The sequence below is a fragment of the Natrix helvetica genome (genome assembly GCF_964273705.1).
Source record: "Natrix helvetica genome assembly, chromosome: 12".
Classification (NCBI taxonomy): Eukaryota; Metazoa; Chordata; class Lepidosauria; order Squamata; family Natricidae; genus Natrix; species Natrix helvetica.
The window spans coordinates 15,205,482-15,224,320 of record NC_138556.1 but is presented as its reverse complement, the minus strand read 5'-3'; the positions used below and the strand labels follow the sequence as shown (position 1 = coordinate 15,224,320).

General features: G+C 45.2%; 1 protein-coding gene across 1 annotated transcript in view; it reads left to right on the top strand.

Annotated features, from left to right (window-relative positions):
* The first annotated feature begins 5,441 nt into the window (after positions 1–5,441).
* Positions 5,442–18,839, top strand: part of AP4E1 (adaptor related protein complex 4 subunit epsilon 1) — a 21,637-nt gene continuing 8,239 nt past the window's right edge. The window contains exons 1-14 of the mRNA XM_081964474.1: positions 5,442–5,691; positions 6,801–6,872; positions 7,001–7,124; positions 8,381–8,454; positions 9,671–9,792; positions 11,087–11,246; positions 12,528–12,694; positions 13,345–13,418; positions 14,121–14,243; positions 14,347–14,456; positions 14,648–14,791; positions 16,010–16,118; positions 17,294–17,412; positions 17,878–18,177. Of these exons, the coding sequence (XP_081820600.1) occupies positions 5,512–5,691; positions 6,801–6,872; positions 7,001–7,124; positions 8,381–8,454; positions 9,671–9,792; positions 11,087–11,246; positions 12,528–12,694; positions 13,345–13,418; positions 14,121–14,243; positions 14,347–14,456; positions 14,648–14,791; positions 16,010–16,118; positions 17,294–17,412; positions 17,878–18,177 (1,878 nt within the window). The 5' untranslated portion in view covers positions 5,442–5,511. The remainder of the gene's footprint in view (positions 5,692–6,800; positions 6,873–7,000; positions 7,125–8,380; positions 8,455–9,670; positions 9,793–11,086; positions 11,247–12,527; positions 12,695–13,344; positions 13,419–14,120; positions 14,244–14,346; positions 14,457–14,647; positions 14,792–16,009; positions 16,119–17,293; positions 17,413–17,877; positions 18,178–18,839) is intronic.

The window sequence follows — 18,839 nt, the reverse complement described above, 5'->3', positions numbered from 1 at the left end:
GGGGGGGGCTGCGGATGCTGGAGCATGCGTGCAGGGCTCCCGCTTTCTTCCCAGCCCAGCCTCACTTGCTGGAAAGAACTATGGAAAAGCATTAAAGCTCAGTTCGAAAACATGCTTTGTTTCCAAGCGTGTTCTGCCCATGGGGGAAAAAAAAACTTGCTTCTAGAAAGACACCCCTGCCCACCTCATTCTGAAAGAGAAAGGGTTGCCCATCATGGCCGGACACACAACACTGACTCTCTCTCTTGAAGTAATGTCCAGGGTCAGCTGACATTTATGATCAATGGCATTTTTGACTGCCCCAACTCACAGGGCAAGGAGAATGTGTCTTTGGTGCTGGGTGCTTCATAAAACAAAGATTCAGGCTGTTTCAAGGCTTCCCCCATCCGAGATTATGGGAGGAAGATCAGTTTGCAGCAACAAAAGGGCGGAAGGATGCTACAGCGGGTTTCTTTTCAAGAAGGTATAACTGTACAACAGTTGCTACATGTGGCAAATTCACCTTTCTGGCCCCTTTTCATCCCTCAAAATATTTGTAAAATGAGTAAGGAAGCCACTGGTAAGGGCAAAAGTGCACAGGTCAGAGTTGTGTTAAGGAATAAATTGTTGTTGTTAGTTGCGAAGATGTGTCCGACCCATCGTGACCCCATGGACAATGTTCCTCCAGGCCTTCCTGTCCTCTACCATCCTCTGGAGTCCATTGAAGCTACGCCTAATGCTTCAGTGACTTCATCCAGTCATCTCATTTTCTCTCGTCTCCTTCTTCTTTTGCCCTCAATCTTTCCCAGCATTAGGCTTTTCTCCAGTGAGTCATTCCTTCTCATCAGGTGGCCAAAGTATTTGAGATTCATATTCAGGATATGGCTTTCTAAAGAGCAGTCAGGGTTGATCTCCTCTAGGATTGACCGGTTTGATCGCCTTGCAGTCCAAGGGACTCGCAGGAGTCTTCTCCAGCACCAGAGTTCAATTCCTGGGCGCTCAACCTTCCTTATGGTCCAATTTTCACAGCCATCCTTTGCAACTGGGAAAGTCGTAGCCTTGACTATACACACTTTTGTTGACAGGGTGATGTTTCTGCTTTTTAGTATGCTGTCTAGATTTGCCATAGCTTTCCTCCCCCGGAGCAAGCGTCTTGCGAAGAATTAAATATATTGTATTACATGATGAACATCTGACAACTGGAAGAAGCTGCGTTTGACAGTCTACCGTGGAGAGCACTTGTGTGTAAAGTCGCCAAGAGTGGGACATGACTGAATGGCTAAAGCAACAACGATTATGTGAGATATTCTCCTCTTTTTTTTGTCGCAATGATTGCTTGTAAAAGCACCATAGAGAGAGGACAGCGTAACAGGTTCTTAAGAGCAACAAATGAATTCCAGCCATAAGAGCACTTATTAATACAGCTACTATATTGAAATAAAACAGATTGGGGTTGCTCAGAGCCCTGGATAGCAAAAGGTGGAAGAAAGGAACAGGAGAATGAGCTCAAGTAAAATGATGATTTTCATTCGGCTCAGAGGTCACGTGACTCCAGATGATTCTGGGTGGCTTATATTTAAAAAATAATAATTCTAAGAAGAAACTGATACTAAGCACAAAGACTATGAATTACAATACAATAATCTATAGTGGCTCAGCCACGGTTTGCCTGAAGCCGGGGAAAACAGCCAAGTTTTCAATGACTTTCTAAGCATAATAAGGGCAAGAGATGTACTTATCTCTGAATACCATGATAGTATCCGCTTATAGCTTATTTTTTTTCTGTTATCCCCTTTCGCTCCTCTTTTATTTTCTCTGGGAGGGGCCATTCATAGTCCACCTGTGGCCTTACTCCCAAGTTGACCCCTGTTCTTTAGCTGTTTACATCCAGTTCGCTGAACTGGTAGTTGCAAGGACGGGCTGGCCCTGCTAACCCCACCCCGCCCCTCTCAAAAGTCTCCATGTGGCCCATTTGGATGCCAGGTAGGTGCAGGGGCCCGCGCGGAGGCTCTGGGAGGGCGAGGAACGGGCCTCCCGGAAGTCCGGAACCGGGAACGCCTCTGGAGCCTGGGGAGGGTGAAAACGCCCCCTCCTCCCCGGCATGGTGCAGGAGGTTGAGTAGGCCATGCCCACTCAGCGACTGGGCAGAGACCTGGTTGCTAAAATTTCTGAAAACCACCCCTGCCTTACGGGTAGAAACTGGGTGTTCTTATGGGGTCTGTCTGTGAAACACTTGGTCTGTCTGCTCTTTTTTCAAGCACTTATTGGCTTTGTTGGTTATTTCTTGAAAAGTTACTGATGTTTGCTGGGAAGCCCAAAACAATCAGGGTTGGGGAAATGATGGAGAAAAGAACGCCAAACCTCAGCTCTTGTTTCAAAGGCGGGGAAGAATGGAGGTGGTTGGGAGAAAATAAAACTGCACGCCTACACATCCCCAAGGATATTCTGGAACACATCAGCTAACGTTTGTTTATTTTGAGGCACTGGAAGGAAAAGATGGCCAGATGGTAGCTGGAAGCGCAGCAACTGCACCGTTAATGCTGAATCACAGTCACAGAAACTCCTGCACTTAAGCTTCTCTTAACAGTGTTGGGCAAACAGATTTCCTGGGCAAAGATGGGCGCAATTTAAAGCCAAAAGTAATGTTGACACATCTTAAGCTTTAGGCTCATTTACGGTAGAAAGGAAAGAGGTACATGGACATGGCGTCAGCCCCAGATGGTACGCCAGGCTATGAAATGAGAAAAAGAGCCAGTTTGGTGTAATGGCTAAGGTGCTCGTCTAGAAACGAGGAGACGGTGAGTTCTAGTCTTGCCTTAGGAATAAAAGCTGACTAGGTGACTCAGGGACAATTGTCAGAAGACAGTGAGTTCTAGTCCCGCCTTAGGCATGAAAGCCAAATGGGTTTCTTTGAACCAATCACCAGGAGACGGTGAGTTCTAGTCCTGCCTTAGGCATAAAAACTAAGTGGGTGTCTTTAACCAATCACCAGGAGACGGTGAGTTCTAGTCCCGCCTTAGGCATGAAAGCCAATCACCAGGAGATGGTGGGTTCTAGTCCCGCCTTAGTCATGAAAGCCAATTGGGCATCTTTGAACCAATCAGCAGGAGAAAATGAGTTCTAGTCCCGCCTTAGGTATGAAAGCCAACTGGGTATCTTTGAACCAATCAGCAGGAGATGGTGAGTTCTAATCCCGCCTTAGGCATGAAAGCCAACTGGGTATCTTTGAACCAATCACCAGGAGACAGTGAGTTCAAGTCCTGACTTGGGAATGAAAGTCAGATGAGTGACTTTAGGCCATCCGTCTCTCAATCAAACCCATCTCACAGGATTGTTGTGGTGGGAAAAAAAGGAGGAGCATTATGTATGTATGTATGTATGTATGTTCGCCACCTTGAATTATTTATAATGTAATAAAGGTGGGATAAAATGTAATCATTAAATAATACATCCGCAGGAAGCCTAAAGCTACTTTTGAAAGTAAGCGTGGGAACAGGACCTATGGGCAGCACAGTCTGATTGTGCTGTACTTCCCCCTAATACAGGGGTGTCCAAACTTGGGAACTTTAAGACTTGTGGACTTCAACTCCCAGAATTCCCCAGCCAGCATGGCTGGCTGGGGAATTCTGGGAGTTGAAGTCCACAAGTCTTAAAAGTTCCCAAGTTTGGACACCCCTGCCCCAATAGTTCAGGGACTGCCATAAACTCCAGCCATGGATAAATTAGTGAAGGAACCATGCTAAAATCCAGCTGAATTAATTTGACCTTTTAGCTAAAGATTAAAGGCCTAAGTAAGGGACTTAGGTAGAAACTTGGACACTCGGCACTTAGACCAGGTGTGTCCAACCTTGGCAACTTTATGACCTGTGGTTTTCAACTCCCAAACTTCCTATTCCAGCATGAGGAATTCTGGAAGTTGACATCCCCAACTGGAGACCCCTGATTTAGACGGCCTTGTAAAAGGAAAAGGATTATCTCCCACTTCTGTGATGTGATATTTTTGTGTTTGCCTGATTAAGGATGTTCCAAAAGCTTTCAACTCTCCCAAGTTCTTTTGGAAAGCTGTCTTTTGGTGCCATCTTCAGGCTTTTTTTTAATAGTGTGTTTTTATTTTAAGTTTTTTTCTTAATACAAAAAGGGGAAAAGGGAAAGGAAAAGGGACAGAGGAGAGGAAAATAAAAAAAGAATAAGAAAACAGGGACTTGCAACTTTTTAAAGTAAGATACACAACGTTACAGTATCAACTTTTTAGTTATAACCAAAGAGTAACTACTAATCACTTCTATAACACTAACTATAATCAGGCTTCTCACCATTTCTTGACCAAAAGAACTAACCAAATGTCTCCACATCATCTTCCAATCGTCTTAATACTCAGTCGTGTAACTGAGGATAGGAACCATGTAAATGCATTAAATAAATGAATAAAGACAGTGGACAGACACAAACTCTAGTTGTAGCTAGGGCCCTGGGAATGGGTAGAGCCCTTCTCCTGGCTGGGGATGATTGGTTGGGCAGTGGCATGTGTGTGTGTGTGTGTGTGTGTGTGTTTATACGGTATATTTTCTTCACTTTTATTGTAAAGCGCCTAGAGTCAGGTAGAAGTGAGATGGGCACCTGTGGAAGGAAGGAAGGAAGGAAGGAAAGAAGAGAGGAAAGAAAGAAGGGAAAGAGAGAATGGAAAGAGAGAATGGAAGAAAAAGGATGAAAGGAAAAGAGAAAGGATAAAAAAGAGAAAGGAAGAAAAGGGAAAGGAAGGATGAAAGGAAAACAGAAAGGAAGGATAAAAAAGAGAAAGGAAGGAAGGAAAGGAAGGAAAGAGAAGGGATGAAAGAAGGAAGAATGGAAAGAGAGAAAGGAAGGAAGGAAGGAAGGGAAAAAAGGAAGAAGGAAGGGAAAAGGGGGAAGGAAGGAAGGAAGGAAGGAAAAAAGGACAGAGAAAGGGAGGAAGGAAAGAAGGAAGGAAAAGGAAAAGAGAAAGGAAGGAAGGAAGCAGGAAGGAAGGAAGAGAAAAAGAGGAAGGAAGGAAAGAAGGAAAAGAAAGAGAGGGAGGAAGAAAACAGAGAAAGGAAGAAAATGGAACAGAGAGGGAGGGAAGAAGGAAGAGAAAAAGGGGAAGGAAGGAAGGATGGAAAAGAGAAGAGAAAGGAAGAAAAGAGGGGAAGAAAGGAAGGAAAAGGGGACAGAGAGAAAGGAAGGAAAGAAGGAAAGGGGAGCGGAGGGGAGGGAGGAAAGAAGAGGCTCCTAGCAGACAACTGGAGAAGGACGATGGGACTTGTAGTCCCCCACCCACCTGCCCCTCTCCTACTTTCCTTCCATAAGAAACCCCCCTCCCCTCGGGAAGGCCCATCGCCTGCCTGCCTTCCCCCGCTTCCCCTCTGCCTCGGCGGGGAGAGGGAGCGAGCGAGAGCCGCGGGAGGCGGAAGGCGGCCAGGCCCTGCCCGGAAACGAGCGCCGGGGCGGCGGCCGGGGGCCGAGGCCAGCGTGGGGCCTGCTCTTCCGGGATGCGGCGGCGGCGGCTGCGGTGCCGGCATGAGTGACGTGGTGGAGCGGACGCTGCTCAGCGCCTTGCCCGGCTGGCTCGGGCAGCAGCAGCACGAGGCGGCGGCGGGGCTGGGCGGAGGGGGAGGCCCGGCGCGGCCCGGCCGCAGCGCCTCCGCTTCCCGCCTGGGCGGCCTGATCCGCAGCATCACCGCGCTCGCCTCCAAGCACGTAAGGGGCCTCCCGCGGCGCCCGAGGACGGGGGAGGGGGGGAGAGCGGGCGCGCGCACAGTCCCGCGCGTGCCCAATGGGGGAGGGGGAGGGAGACAGAAGAGTCCGCGCGCCCAGGTTGCTTTCCCCCTTTTTCTCCCCCTCTTTCTCCCTCCCCCTCTCTCCTCTCCATCCCTCTTTCTCTCCTCTTTCTCTCCCTCCCTTCCTCTCTCTTTCTCTCCCCTCTCTACCTCCCTCCCTCTCTCCTTTCTCTCCCTCCCTCTCTCCTCTCTTTCTCTCCTCTCCCCTCTCCATCCCTCTTTCTCTCCTCTTTCTCTCCCTCCCTTCCTCTCTCTTTCTCTCCCCTCTCTCCCTCCCTCCCTCTCTCCTCTCTTTCTCTCCTCTCCCCTCTCCATCCCTCTTTCTCTCCTCTTTCTCTCCCTCCCTTCCTCTCTCTTTCTCTCCCCTCTCTCCCTCCCTCCCTCTCTCCTCTCTTTCTCTCCTCTCCCCTCTCCATCCCTCTTTCTCTCCTTCCCTCCCTCTCCTCTCTTTCTCTCCCTCCCTCTCCCCTTCGCTCCTCCCTCCCTCTCTTTCTCCCTCCCCTCTCTCCTCTCCATCCCTCCCTCCCCCATTCTCTCCCTCCCTCTCTCCTTTCCATCCCTCCCTCTCTCCTCTTTCTCTCCTCTCCATCCCTCCTCCCTCCCTCCCTCCCTCTCTTTCTCCCTCCCCCCTCTCCTCTCCATCCTCCCTCTCTCCTTTCTCTCCCTCCCTTCCTCTCTCTTTCTCTCCCCCTCTCCTCTCTTTCTCTCCTCTCTCCTCCCAATCCCCCCTCCCTCCCTCTCCCTCTCCCTCTGCCCCATCTCCCTCCCTCTCTGCCTTTCTCCCGTTCCCTCCTCCCACCCCCTTTCTCTCCCTCCCTCCCTCTCTCCTCTTTCTCTCCCTCCCTCTCTCTTTCTCTCCCCCTCTCTCCTCTTTCCCTCCCTCTCTCCTCTCTTTCCCTCCCTCCCTCCCTCTCCCCTTCCCTCCTCCAACATTGCCAAGTTGAAAATAATGTCAGAGTCACGAAATGCCCAGTGCTGTCCTAGAAATACTTTTATCTTATTTCCATTTTCAATTTTATACACTGCTAGGAAGAAGAGAAACTTATCCACCAGGAATTAAATAATTTAAAAGCCGCTGTTTCCGCACCAACTACAACTCTGGTAGGTCTTAAAGACAAATAAAATGTAATATCTATTGTTCTCTCTCCTCCAGCCATTAAATTAACTAATAAAGACAGCATTACCATATTCCTTTTAAAAGACATTTCATCTCATTTTCTGCTCTTCAGAAATTGATGAAAGAATGTATGGTGAGGATGATTTATTGTGAGATGCTGGGCTACGAGGCCTCCTTTGGATACATCCACGCCATCAAACTGGCACAGCAAGGGAATCTTTTTGAGAAAAGAGTGGGTAGGTATTTTCATGAATTATGGGTTTCTTCATCTTCAAATCCATAGATCGTAATACTTTTGTATTCTTTATGTTGGAAAAACATGTGCTTGGCCTGCTAGTTACTAAACCTTCCCAGTATTCAGCGGATGAGATTCTTGGAGAGACGTATGTCATTCTTGTTATAAGTCGGGTGTCAAACTCAATTTCAGGGTTGTGTTTGACCTTGGGGGGGGGAGCAAGGGGGGCATGGCCAGCTTAATGTCAGCATTCCAAATATCATGCAGAATTAAATCAAAGTCCAAGGCAAAGTTATCCTTAAAACTCCGATTTAATAAGACGGACATGTTGGCATTGTGCTATGAAATCCCAAATCTGAAGAGCTTCCTGGGATTCCACCCAGTTGAAAGTTCATGATCTTATCCCCACACCCATCAATCCATCCCATGGTCCAATCTTCTTCTTCCACGCTGGCATCTTCACCCCTCTGCTTCCGATCAGGTGTCGAGGTGCGGAGACAAAAGATGACCTTGAGCTTCTAGAAAAGAATGAGAACAATACATTCCACAATTCTACTCCTTTCTATTCCCCCCTCCCAACTACTACACTAATGAAACAGCATAATGAAATGAATAGAAAGTGTGGCAGGCCAAAGATCCTAAAAGGAACATAACTACAAGCCTGACACTTGACATCACTCATGTCGGGGGCACCTGTGGCCAAGTGCTAAAGCATGACTTCCCTCAGACCCTCCCTCACTCTCATTATATTCTTTCTACCTTCCTTCCTTCCTTCCTTTGCTCCCTCCCTCCCACTTCCTTCTCCTTTTTCCTTCCCTTCTTTCCTTATTTTTCCTTCCACTCTCTTTCCATCTTTTTCTTTGTCTTTCTCCTTTCCTGTCCCTTTCTTTGATGCTCAAATGCAAAAGAGGAAACATTTCTCCTTTTTTTTTTTTTTAGTTTGTTTTGCTAGCCCTCTGCCAACCCCGGGCTGCGATTTCGGCCACGACGGCCTCCTGCAACGCTCTGCCGGCGAAAAAGGAGCTTGGGAGGGCCGTGCAAGGCTTTCCCAAGCTGTGTTTTTGCTGGCTGAGGCACCACAGGCTGGTCCTTTGCTGTTTCCAGGGGAGCCCCACCGGCCAGTTCTAAGCACCCCACGGGCTGGATCTGGCCTTGAGTTTGACACCCCTGCTATACGTTGATCTGAACTTGTAGATTAGAGAGAGGTGGAAAGTATTTGGTGTCCTAATGCAGAACATTTCCTCCCTTTTTCCTTAGGTTACTTGGCAATCTCTTTATTTCTGCATGAAAATCATGAGTTGCTAGTTCTGCTGGTGAACACGGTGGTGAAGGTATGGTTTCGCAGAGCCTGCTTTAAACCATGATTTCTTGAGCTGACATGGTCAACTAGGCTTAAGGGAAAGCAGGAATGCTTGTTAAAGGCTTGCCCATGGAGAAGAAAGAAGGGATATTTTAAGACCTGCCACGCTTCCTTTCTGCCTAACTACGAGTTAATGATTTGTGCGAATCATAGCAACGAGGGCTTGTTCAACATACACATCTGCACACAAAAATTGTGCTTAATATCTTTAAAGCCTGCCCTTTCATTCAGGGCAGGATCTACTGAAGGCCAATGTTTTGTTTTGTTTTTACTTACAAGAAAAGCAATGACAGTATGGTTTGAATATAAGCTTCCTTTGATCACTGCACTGCTTTCTTGCAAACATTGCAAGTTAGTTTAGATTGTTTCGCCCTTATAAAGTGGCCGTACCGTTATCATAACAAGATAATGTCTGTTTATCGTTCTGCTTAATGTCTGGTGATTGATCCAGAGAAAGTGTAGAGAGGTTTAGTGGATGACTAAGTGATACACAATGTTATTAATGGGTACCTTTGGGGGGGGGGGGGCGAATAAAGCACAAGAGAAATAGGGAAGTGTGGAGGGAGATGTGAAAATAGCAGTAGCACTTATATACCGCTTTACAGTGCTTTACAGCCCTCTCTAAGCGGTTTACAGAGTCAGCCTCTTGCCCCCAACAATCTGGGTCCTTATTTTACCCACCTCGGAAGGATGGAAGGTTGAGTCAACCTTGAGCCTGGCGGAATTTGAAAATGCCAAATTGCAGGCAGCCGGCAGTCAGCAGAAGTAGCCTGCAGTACTGCATTCCAACCACTGCGCCATCATTGCTCAATGGAAAATGGAGAAAATGGAGAGGCGATAGGGGTGGATGCAGTGATGGGTTCCAGCCGGTACGGCCCACCGGTAGTAATTGGGAGCAGCGCCACCGTACCGGTAGGATGCCATGTGCGGCATACCGGTAGCGACGGGGAGAGGAACCCACCACTGGGCGTATGGGTTGATCAGCAAGTTACTTGGAGGAGAGAAGTGAAAAGACGACCACCAAATACTGAGGGCTCCCGGGCAGCAGGAAAGGTCGTACAATGGGGCAAAGCTCACTTAACACACGTCTCACTTAGCCACAGGAATTTTGGATTCAGTACTGGTGATAGGTCAAGGACTACCTATAGTTAAACCATTGAATATATTTCTTTTACTCTTTGTGGCAGGATTTGCAGAGTACAAATCTCATGGAGGTATGCATGGCCCTCACAGCAGCCAGCCAGCTTTTCCCCCAAGAAATGATTCCTGCTGTCCTTCCACTCATAGAGGACAAACTCCAGCATTCAAAGTACGTGCCACACCTTGGCTCCATTTGTTGAGAAAGGTATGATTGATTAGAGATCAAGTGTATTGGCAGTATTGCAAAGCCAGAACTGAAAGTCGCGTGCCAAAATCCCTAAGTTTCTACTTTTCCGTCCCTTAACTGTCTCTCGTTGCTCCCTCCCAGTGTAACCAATCCAGTTCAGGCAATATGTTTTCCTAACGGTCAGTTCAAGTGCAGTTTAGCCCCCTCTGTCTCCCAGCTGGGTGACCTTGAGGCAGCATCTTGAAATTCCGCATTTACTTTCGTTTCCCCACATTCCCCCCTTCATTCCCTTTCCCTCCAGTTCGTGGCAGTCTCACCATGAACACAAGCCAACATAGGGTGGCAAGCTGACAGTATGTGTGAAGCTTGTGAGATCTTAGAAAGCTTCTGTAAACGCAGAGCTCAGGGCAGTGGTGAAATGCAATTTTTTCCCCTACCAGTTCTGTCGGCGTGGCTTGGTGGGTGTGGCTTGGTCATATGACCGGGCAGGCGTGGCTTGGTGATCGTGACCAGGTGGGCATGGCTGCACAACTGACTCACACACAATGTAAAAGCAGCTGGGCTTCACACAAATTCTCCCTTGCAACAAGCAGGAACCCCACCGAGTCACAGAGAGCTCAAAAACCAACTATCACACTTTACACAAAAGTAACACAAAAGCTGCACAACTGACTCACACACAATGTAAAAGCAGCTGGGCTTCACACAAATTCTCCCTTGCAACAAGCAGGAACCCCACCGAGTCACAGAGAGCTCAAAAACCAACTATCACACTTTACACAAAAGCTGCACAACTGACTCACACACAATGTAAAAGCAGCTGGGCTTCACACAAATTCTCCCTTGCAACAAGCAGGAACCCCACCGAGTCACAGAGAGCTCAAAAACCAACTATCACACTTTACACAAAAGTAACACAAAAGCTGCACAACTGACTCGCACACAATGTAAAAGCAGTTGGACTTCACTCAAAATGGTCCCTGCAACAAGCAGGAACCTCACAAGATAATCTGGCCTACAGTTTATTGTCGCACAGCTAATCGGTAGTAAAAACAAAAACGCTTTTAAAAAGTTTTTACAAAGTTCTCACGATTGCACAGCACTGCTGATTGTGGCACAGCTGATTGTGGCACAGCTGATCCTCGGAACTTTTAAAAACTTTTTAAAGCATTTTTTTTACTACCGGCTTGGGCGAACCAGCATTTCAACACTGGCTCAGGGTCATCCTGGATGTAAGAGCTCATCTCAACTCAATCCGATTCTTTTTCTTTTTTAGGGAAATTATTCGGAGAAAAGCTGTCCAGGCGCTCTACAAGTTCTACTTAATTGCTCCTAATCAAGTCCAGCATATTCACGACAAATTCCGGAGGGCGCTTTGTGATAGAGACGTGGGTGTCATGGCAGCTTCTTTGCACATCTATCTGCAGATGGTGAAGGTGGGATTCTTAAGCATCTTAGGGTGTTAATTGTGACAGCACATATTCCATGGCAGAATGCAAACAAGAACTGCTTTTACCCGTACTAGAAATGATTCAACGAGGAAAATATAAATATTTAGAGTATGGTTTTCAAGGGGAACGCGAACTGATTGAAGATTGAAATCAAAACACATTTTACGTGCCTATAAATATTGTATGGGAGTCAGAGAACAACAAAGTTGGAAAATGATATTTATCTGTCATGCTTTTTCTTTCATTATTTTTAATAACAGATCGTAGGGATCTGGGCATTTAGCTCAGAGATTCCAATCCTTTTTTGCACTGCTAATTCAATGCTTTTTATGGTTCCTTCTCATAATAACCACGGTCTCAGTAATTGCTTTGTCCACTTACTGATACTATATCTCAGTGTCAACTAGTATTCTAAGATCCAGTGTTCTCTTTAATGAACAAAAAGCTTGCTGTATTAGAACACCTCCTAAAATGGGCAGGAGAGAAACAATTGGGAGTCTTAAAATACTCTCGCAATCTTATCCTTAATATCTAATTAAATCTCATGTAATATTACTGAAAGGGACGCGGTGGCTCAGTGGCTAAGACTGAGCTTGTCGATCAGAAAGGTCGGCAGTTGGGCGGTTTGAATCCCCAGCACTGCGTAACGGAGTGAGCTCCCGTGACTTGTCCCAGCTTCTGCCAACCTAGCGGTTCGAAAGCATGTAAAAATGCAAGTAGAAAAATAGGAACCACCTTGGGTGGGGAGGTAACAGCGTTCTATGTGCCTTCAGCGTTTAGTCATGCCGGGCACATGATCACAGAGACGTCTTCGGACAGTGCTGGCTCTTCGGCTTTGAAACAGAGATGAGCATCGCGCCCTAAAGTCGGGAACGCTTATCACGTATGTGCGAGGGGAACCTTTACCTTCAATATTACTGAATTCTTGCAAAGTTTAACAGCTCTGTGAAATTTCAATCCTTTTTAAAAATGACATTTGCTTCTTTTAAAAGGTGGATTCTATAGATGACATTTAAGGGCAGTGTATACTCTGCCTGAAGTAGAACCCTTAGAGATATGTATTATTTTAAACAGATTTTGTACTTGCTGATCAAAGAGTTCTTGTTCCATGTTTCGTGTTTGACTGTCAGTTGCCTTCAGGTGTGAGAAATTGTTAAAACATTAGCTTTCACACGCTAATGAAATGCAGTGAACATGGCGATGAAATGCTGTTAATTCTTGACTTGTCAATTCAGTCTTAATTGAGTGTGTTGTATTTTTGTCTAGGAAGATTCCTCGGAATATAAGGATTTGACAAGCAGCTTTGTAACAATTCTGAAGCAGGTGGTCGGGGGAAAGCTCCCTGTGGATTATAACTATCACAACACGCCAGCCCCTTGGTTACAAATCCAGCTTTTAAGAATATTGCGGCTACTTGGAAAAGATGACCCAAGGTAAATTCTCACAAGGGTTTTCCAAATGCAGTTGCAATGGATGGCTGTGAAAGTTGGACCATAAGGAAGGCTGAGCCCCTCCAAAAATGGAGGCCTTTGAACTCTGGTACTGGAGAAGACGAGTCCCTTGGACTGCAAGGCGATCCAACCGATCAGTCCTAGAGGAGATCAGCCCTGACTGCTCTTTAGAAAGCCAGATCCTGAAGATGAAACTCAAATACTTTGGCCACCTAATGAGAAGGAAGGACTCCCTGGAGAAGAGCCTCATGCTGGGAAAGATGGAGGGCAAAAGAAGAAGGGGACGACAGAGAATGAGGTGGCTGGATGGAGTCACCGAAGTAGCACGTGTGAGCTTCAACGGACTCCAGAGGATGGTAGAGGACAGGAAGGCTTGGAGGAACGTTGTCCATGGGGTTGCGATGGGTCGGACACAACTTTGCAACTAACGACAACATTCTCACAGCTTCGATATGGAAAGCGGGAGAGAAAGGTGTTATTTGCAATACAGTTTGCAGACATGACTACTATCCAGGCTAAATAATGGTTCAGAATTATTGAATTGTTTTAAGTCTGATAAAGAGCTGTGGAACAACAAAGTTTCTCTCTTAAAAAAAAAAGTGATATTGAACATTTTCCTTCTCTTTTGTCAGGACCAGTGAATTGATGTATGACGTTTTAGATGAATCTTTAAGGAGAGCAGAAATCAACCACAACATTACTTATGGTAGGTGAAGTAATGTAAGGGGAACAAAATGTGTCTTTTTCACCAGTAATACAGGTAGTCCTTGACTTACAACAGTTCATTTAGTGACTGATCAAATTTACAACGGCACCGGAAAAAGTGTCTTAAGACCATTGTGCACAGTTATGATCTTCCTTCCACTTTACAAAGCCATGGTAAAGCCACACTTGGAATGCTGCATCCAGTTTTGGTCGCCACGATGTAGAAAGGATATGGAGACTCTAGAAAGAGTGCAGAGAAGAGCAACAAAGATGATTAGGGGACTGGAGACTAAAATATATGAAGAATGGTTTCAGGAACTGGGTAGGTCTAGTTTAATGAAAAAGAAGGACTAGGGGAGACATGATAGCAGTCTTCCAATATCTCAGGGGTTGCCACAAAGTAGAGGGAGTCAAGCTATTCTCCAAAGCACCTGAGAGTAGAACAAGAAGCAATGGGTGGAAACTAATCAAGGAGAGAAGCAACCTAGAACTAAAGAGAAATTTCCTGACAGTTAGAACAATTAATAAGTGGAACAACTTGTCTCCAGAAGTTGTGAATGCTCCAACACTGGGAGTATTTAAGAAGATGTTGGATAACCATTTGAAGTGATATAAGGTTTCCCGCCTAGGCAGGGGGTTGGATTAGAAGACCTCCAACTCTGATGTGTTGTGTTATGTTATGTTCTCTCTGCCTTTTCTGCAGCAATCCTGTTTGAATGCGTCCACACCATTTATACAATTCACCCCAAACATGATCTGCTTGAGAAGGCCGCCAAATGTATTGGGAAATTTGTCTTGTCCCCTAAAATTAATTTGAAATATTTGGGTAAGTTCTCTTGTTTTTTTCCCCTTCAACCCAGCCGAATAAATGCCGAATACCTACAGTTTCATTTTTCCAACTTTCTAGTTTTTCCCCTCCCCCTCTTTAGGATTAAAGGCTTTAACGTATGTTATCCAGCAAGATCCCAATCTTGCTCTGCAACACCAAATGACGATAATTGAATGCCTGGAGCATCCCGATCCCATTATTAAAAGAGAGGTAATAAATACCAAGTTACGATTATTGTTACGGAGATACGCCCTGTTACGAATGGAATCAATAAATAATTGCATTTCTTCGATTATCCCACTAGACTGGTCCTTAAACTGATTGCAGCTTTTTTTAAAAAAAATCCATCTTTCCCTCTGTTGAACTGGAGTCAAATTTATCCATTCTGCCTTCTCCTTCAGACCTTGGAACTTCTGTATCGGATAACCAATGAACAAAATGTCACTGTCATTGTACAGAAAATGCTTGACTACATAAATCAAAGCAAAGAGGAATATGCCATCATCAACATTGCTGGAAAAATAGCAGAATTAGCGGAAAAATATCCTTTTACTTGCTGTGTGTGCCTGCTCCTATCAGGTGTAGGTCTGTATCCCTCCACATGTTTTTTTTAAATTTTGTTTGTGTTGATATATCATTTTGACACTTGTTCCCTTTTATTGCGTCTAAAATTCAGGTTTTTAAAAGGCATCTGTCTCGTGGTACCCTTGAAATTAACCAGAGTAGAGTAGAGTAGAGTAGGAGAGGAGAGGAGAGGAGAGGAGAGGAGAGGAGATCTGGAAGGGACTTGGAAGTGTTCTAGTCCAACCCCCTGCTCAAGAAGGAAACCCAACACCGTTTCAGACAAGCGGCTGTTCAGTCTCTTCTTAAAAACCTCCAGAAATGGAGCACCCATGATTTCTGGAGGCAAGCAGTTTCACTGGTTAATTGTTCTCACTGTTAGGAAGTTTCTCCTTAATTCCAGGTTGCTTCTCTCCTTGATTAGTTTCCAACCATTATTTCTTGTCTTGCCCTCTGGTGGAGAAGAGTTGGACCCCCTCTTCTTTGTGGCATCCCCTCAAATACTGGAATACTGCTCTGATGTCACCCCTAATTCTTCTTTTCTTTAGACTAGCCAGACCCAAAACCTCCAGCCGTTCTTACTATGGTTTGATTGTATCAGGTTCAAAATTTTGCTTCCAACTGGCCCACGTTACATCCGAGCTGTATTGTGCCTTCGAAGCTGCATTCCTGACATCTGAAACCCATGGAAATCCTAGCAAATATATGTAGTCCTCCCTTAACAACCATAACCGGGACTGGCAACTCTGCCACTAAGTGAGACATCCTGTGACTTGTGATTTTGCTACTAGTTTCTGCATTGATTCCTGCTTTCCAGAAGTCAAGCCATGCAGCTTGCAAATGACCATTGTGATTGCAGGATGTTGCTATGGTTGTAAAGACCTCCAGATTGCAAGCCCCTGAATGTTGATCCTATGACGCTGGGAACACCGCAACGATTGGTTGTAGTCGAGCGGTGACTAAACAAGAAAGCCGTTAAGTGAGGACTACCTGTAATAGGTACAGACTTGTGCAGACGCCTTGCTACGATTTCAGGTCCCTGAAAACGTTAATAAATGCTTCCCCTCTTTGCGCGCAAATAACTTTAATAAAGAAATTGATTGTTTGGACTCTGCAATAAAACATTTGACGCTGTGATAGAACACTTAATCCTGCCTTGATGGCAACTGTTGTGTCCTTTCCTTAATGTCCCTGGCACATATGCGCCAAACAATGAATGGTTCATCCGGACGATGAATGCCGTGTTTTCGGTGGGAGGCGATAAAATGCATCCGGACATTATGAACAGCTTCTTGCGACTTCTTGCTGAAGGTGAGCAAACCGTGGGTGAGACTGTCACAATATTCATGAACTGGGAGAGACATGGTAGCAAGGTCAGCTAATGAGGCTTATTTGGAAACAGAAACTTAAGTAACACGTCTGAGCACGGCTTAGTTGTATTAAGCTCTGAGCTCTGAAACAGAAAGTAATCATTCTTCTGCCTGTGTTTTGCTTGTAACCAGAACAGAACGCAACAGAACAGAACAGAATAGAATTCTTTATTGGCCAAGTGTGATTGGACACACAAGGAATTTGTCTTTGGTGCAGATGCTCTCAGTGTACATAAAAAGACAAGATACATTCGCCAAGAATCATAAGGTACAGCCCTTAATGATAGTCATAGGGTACAAATAAACTATCAGGAAACAATATCAATAAATCGTGAGGATACAAGCACAAAGTAACAGTCCTACAGTCATAAGTGGGAGGAGATGGGTGATGGGAACAATGAGAAGATTAATAGTAGTGCAGACTTAGTGAATAGTTTGACAGTGGTGAGGGAATTATTTGTTTAGCAGAGTGATGGCGTTCAGGAAAAAAACCTTTCCTTGTGTCTATTTGTTCTGGTGTGCAGTGCTCTATAGCGTCGTTTTGAGGGTAGGAGTTGAAACAATTTATGTCCAGGATGCGAGGGGTCTGTAGATATTTTCACAGCCCTCTTTTTGACTCGTGTAGTATACAGGTCCTCAATGGAAGGCAGGTTGGTAGCCATTGTTTTTTCTGCAGTTCTGATTATCCTCTGAAGTCTGTGTCTGTCTTGTTGGGTTGCAGAGCCAAACCAGACAGTTATGGAGGTGGAGATGACAGACTCAATCATTCCTCTGTAGAACTGAATCAGTAGCTCCTTGCGCAGTTTGAGCTTTCTGAGTTGGCGCAGAAAGAACATTCTTTGTTGTGCTTTTTTTGATGACGTTTTTGATACTGGGTGTCCATTTTAGGACTTGAGATATGATAGAACCTAGAAACCTACTACCATGTTGGAGAATGTGTACATTTACTCATGTGTTATTCTGTGCATAAAGAAGTTAATGAATCCCGTTGAATCAGTTATCTGTGTGTGCTTTCTGGATGTGATTTCTGCAACAGACATGATGATTCCAACTCTTATTAAAAAATAATAATTTCCAAGATCTTTTTTTTTTAAAAAAACACCCTGTTTTTCTTAGGCTTTGGAGACGAGAAGGAAGACATTCAGCTGCGGTTTCATGCTGTCCAATCTTACCTGTCGTTACTAGAGGATAAAAATGCAGTTTATCCACAGAAATTTCTTCAAGTGATGAGTTGGGTAAGAAAAAAGATTAGATGTATTTCTTTTTTTTTTTTAAAGAACTATGTTCTTGCTGAATATTTCTATTTCATTTGGTAGAAAATGAATTTTGTCAGTTTAGCAGTTTCCTAAACTAGAGAAGTCCCAAATTAGAATTTACAAACTCATTAAGAACACTGTGCTATGAGTGGCGCGGTGGCCTAGAGGTAGAGCTCACACCTCACAATCAGGAGGCTGTGAGTTCAATCCTAGGTAGAGGCAGGTATTCTCTCTGAGCACAGTGAGAATATATCTGCTGAATAGAACTCCGCACTGGAGATAGGAAGGCATCCGGCCATTAAACACTCAGCTCTGTTCAGTTGCTCAGACCCCACCCTGCAAGGGATTATGGGGTTCGTTAAAAAGATGATGATTAGAACGCTGTGCTATAAAAATGACTTTCCATGATTGCCTAATCCCGATGTTCTGATTTTCTCGTTACAGGTATTGGGGGAGTACAGTTACCTCCTGCAAAACGTGGAGCCTGAAGTTGTTTTAGCAAGCTTGTATCGGATCCTTAAAAGCCACGCCACTTGTGAATCCAAGGCCTGGATCATGGCTGCAATTTCTAAAATAGCGTCTCGTACTGCCGGCTCAAAGACGGTTGAGAGATTCCTCGTGGAATTCAATGCGTCTTTGGATACCAGCATGAGGCAGCAGGCGTTTGAATTAAAATACCTTTACGAAAACAAGGAACTGATGAAGAGGCTGTTTCCGCTTGATGCGAGCTGTAAGGACATTGCGGTGAGTCCTTGTTGCCATAGGTGCAATGGTACGTGAGAATGACCTGGTTTTGGGGAGGCGGGGGCAGGAGGAAGAGCCGCAGACCAGGCAATGGTGGGATAAAAGGAAACAAGTCTACAACAGGAATTGGACTGTGGCAAAGTCTTGGAAGGGACCCCACCTAGTTTCTTAAATAAAAGTGTGGAGAGAAGAGAGATGTCCCTTCAAACTTGTAGGGCTCTGTTCTTGTAAAATAAAGACGGAGTTAATAATCTTGGCGGTATTGTCTGACTACGTTGAAAGTCTAATAATGCAGCAGTTGTGTTTTTTAAAATTTGGTTCAGTAAATAAAAGATCTCGGCGAGCCATTTTACCTGGCACAGTGCAGGCTGTTCTGGACATTATGATTGCTTTCCGTCATAATAAAACCTAATGTCCAGGCTTAAGCACTTCATCCAGTCCTTGTTGAGGACATCTGATTCCAATTAGCTTCTTGCAAGGACCTCATTGTACCATGATAATGCCAGAGCTGCATGCTGTGAACGAGCAAGCGGGATCTGGCAGGTGTGCTGGAGAAAAATAATAATAATCCAGAATTAGGCTTCTTTTCAAAATATCTAACCGAGGGGCGTCCAAACTTGGGAACTTTAAGACTTGTGGAGTTGAAGTCCACAAATCTTAAA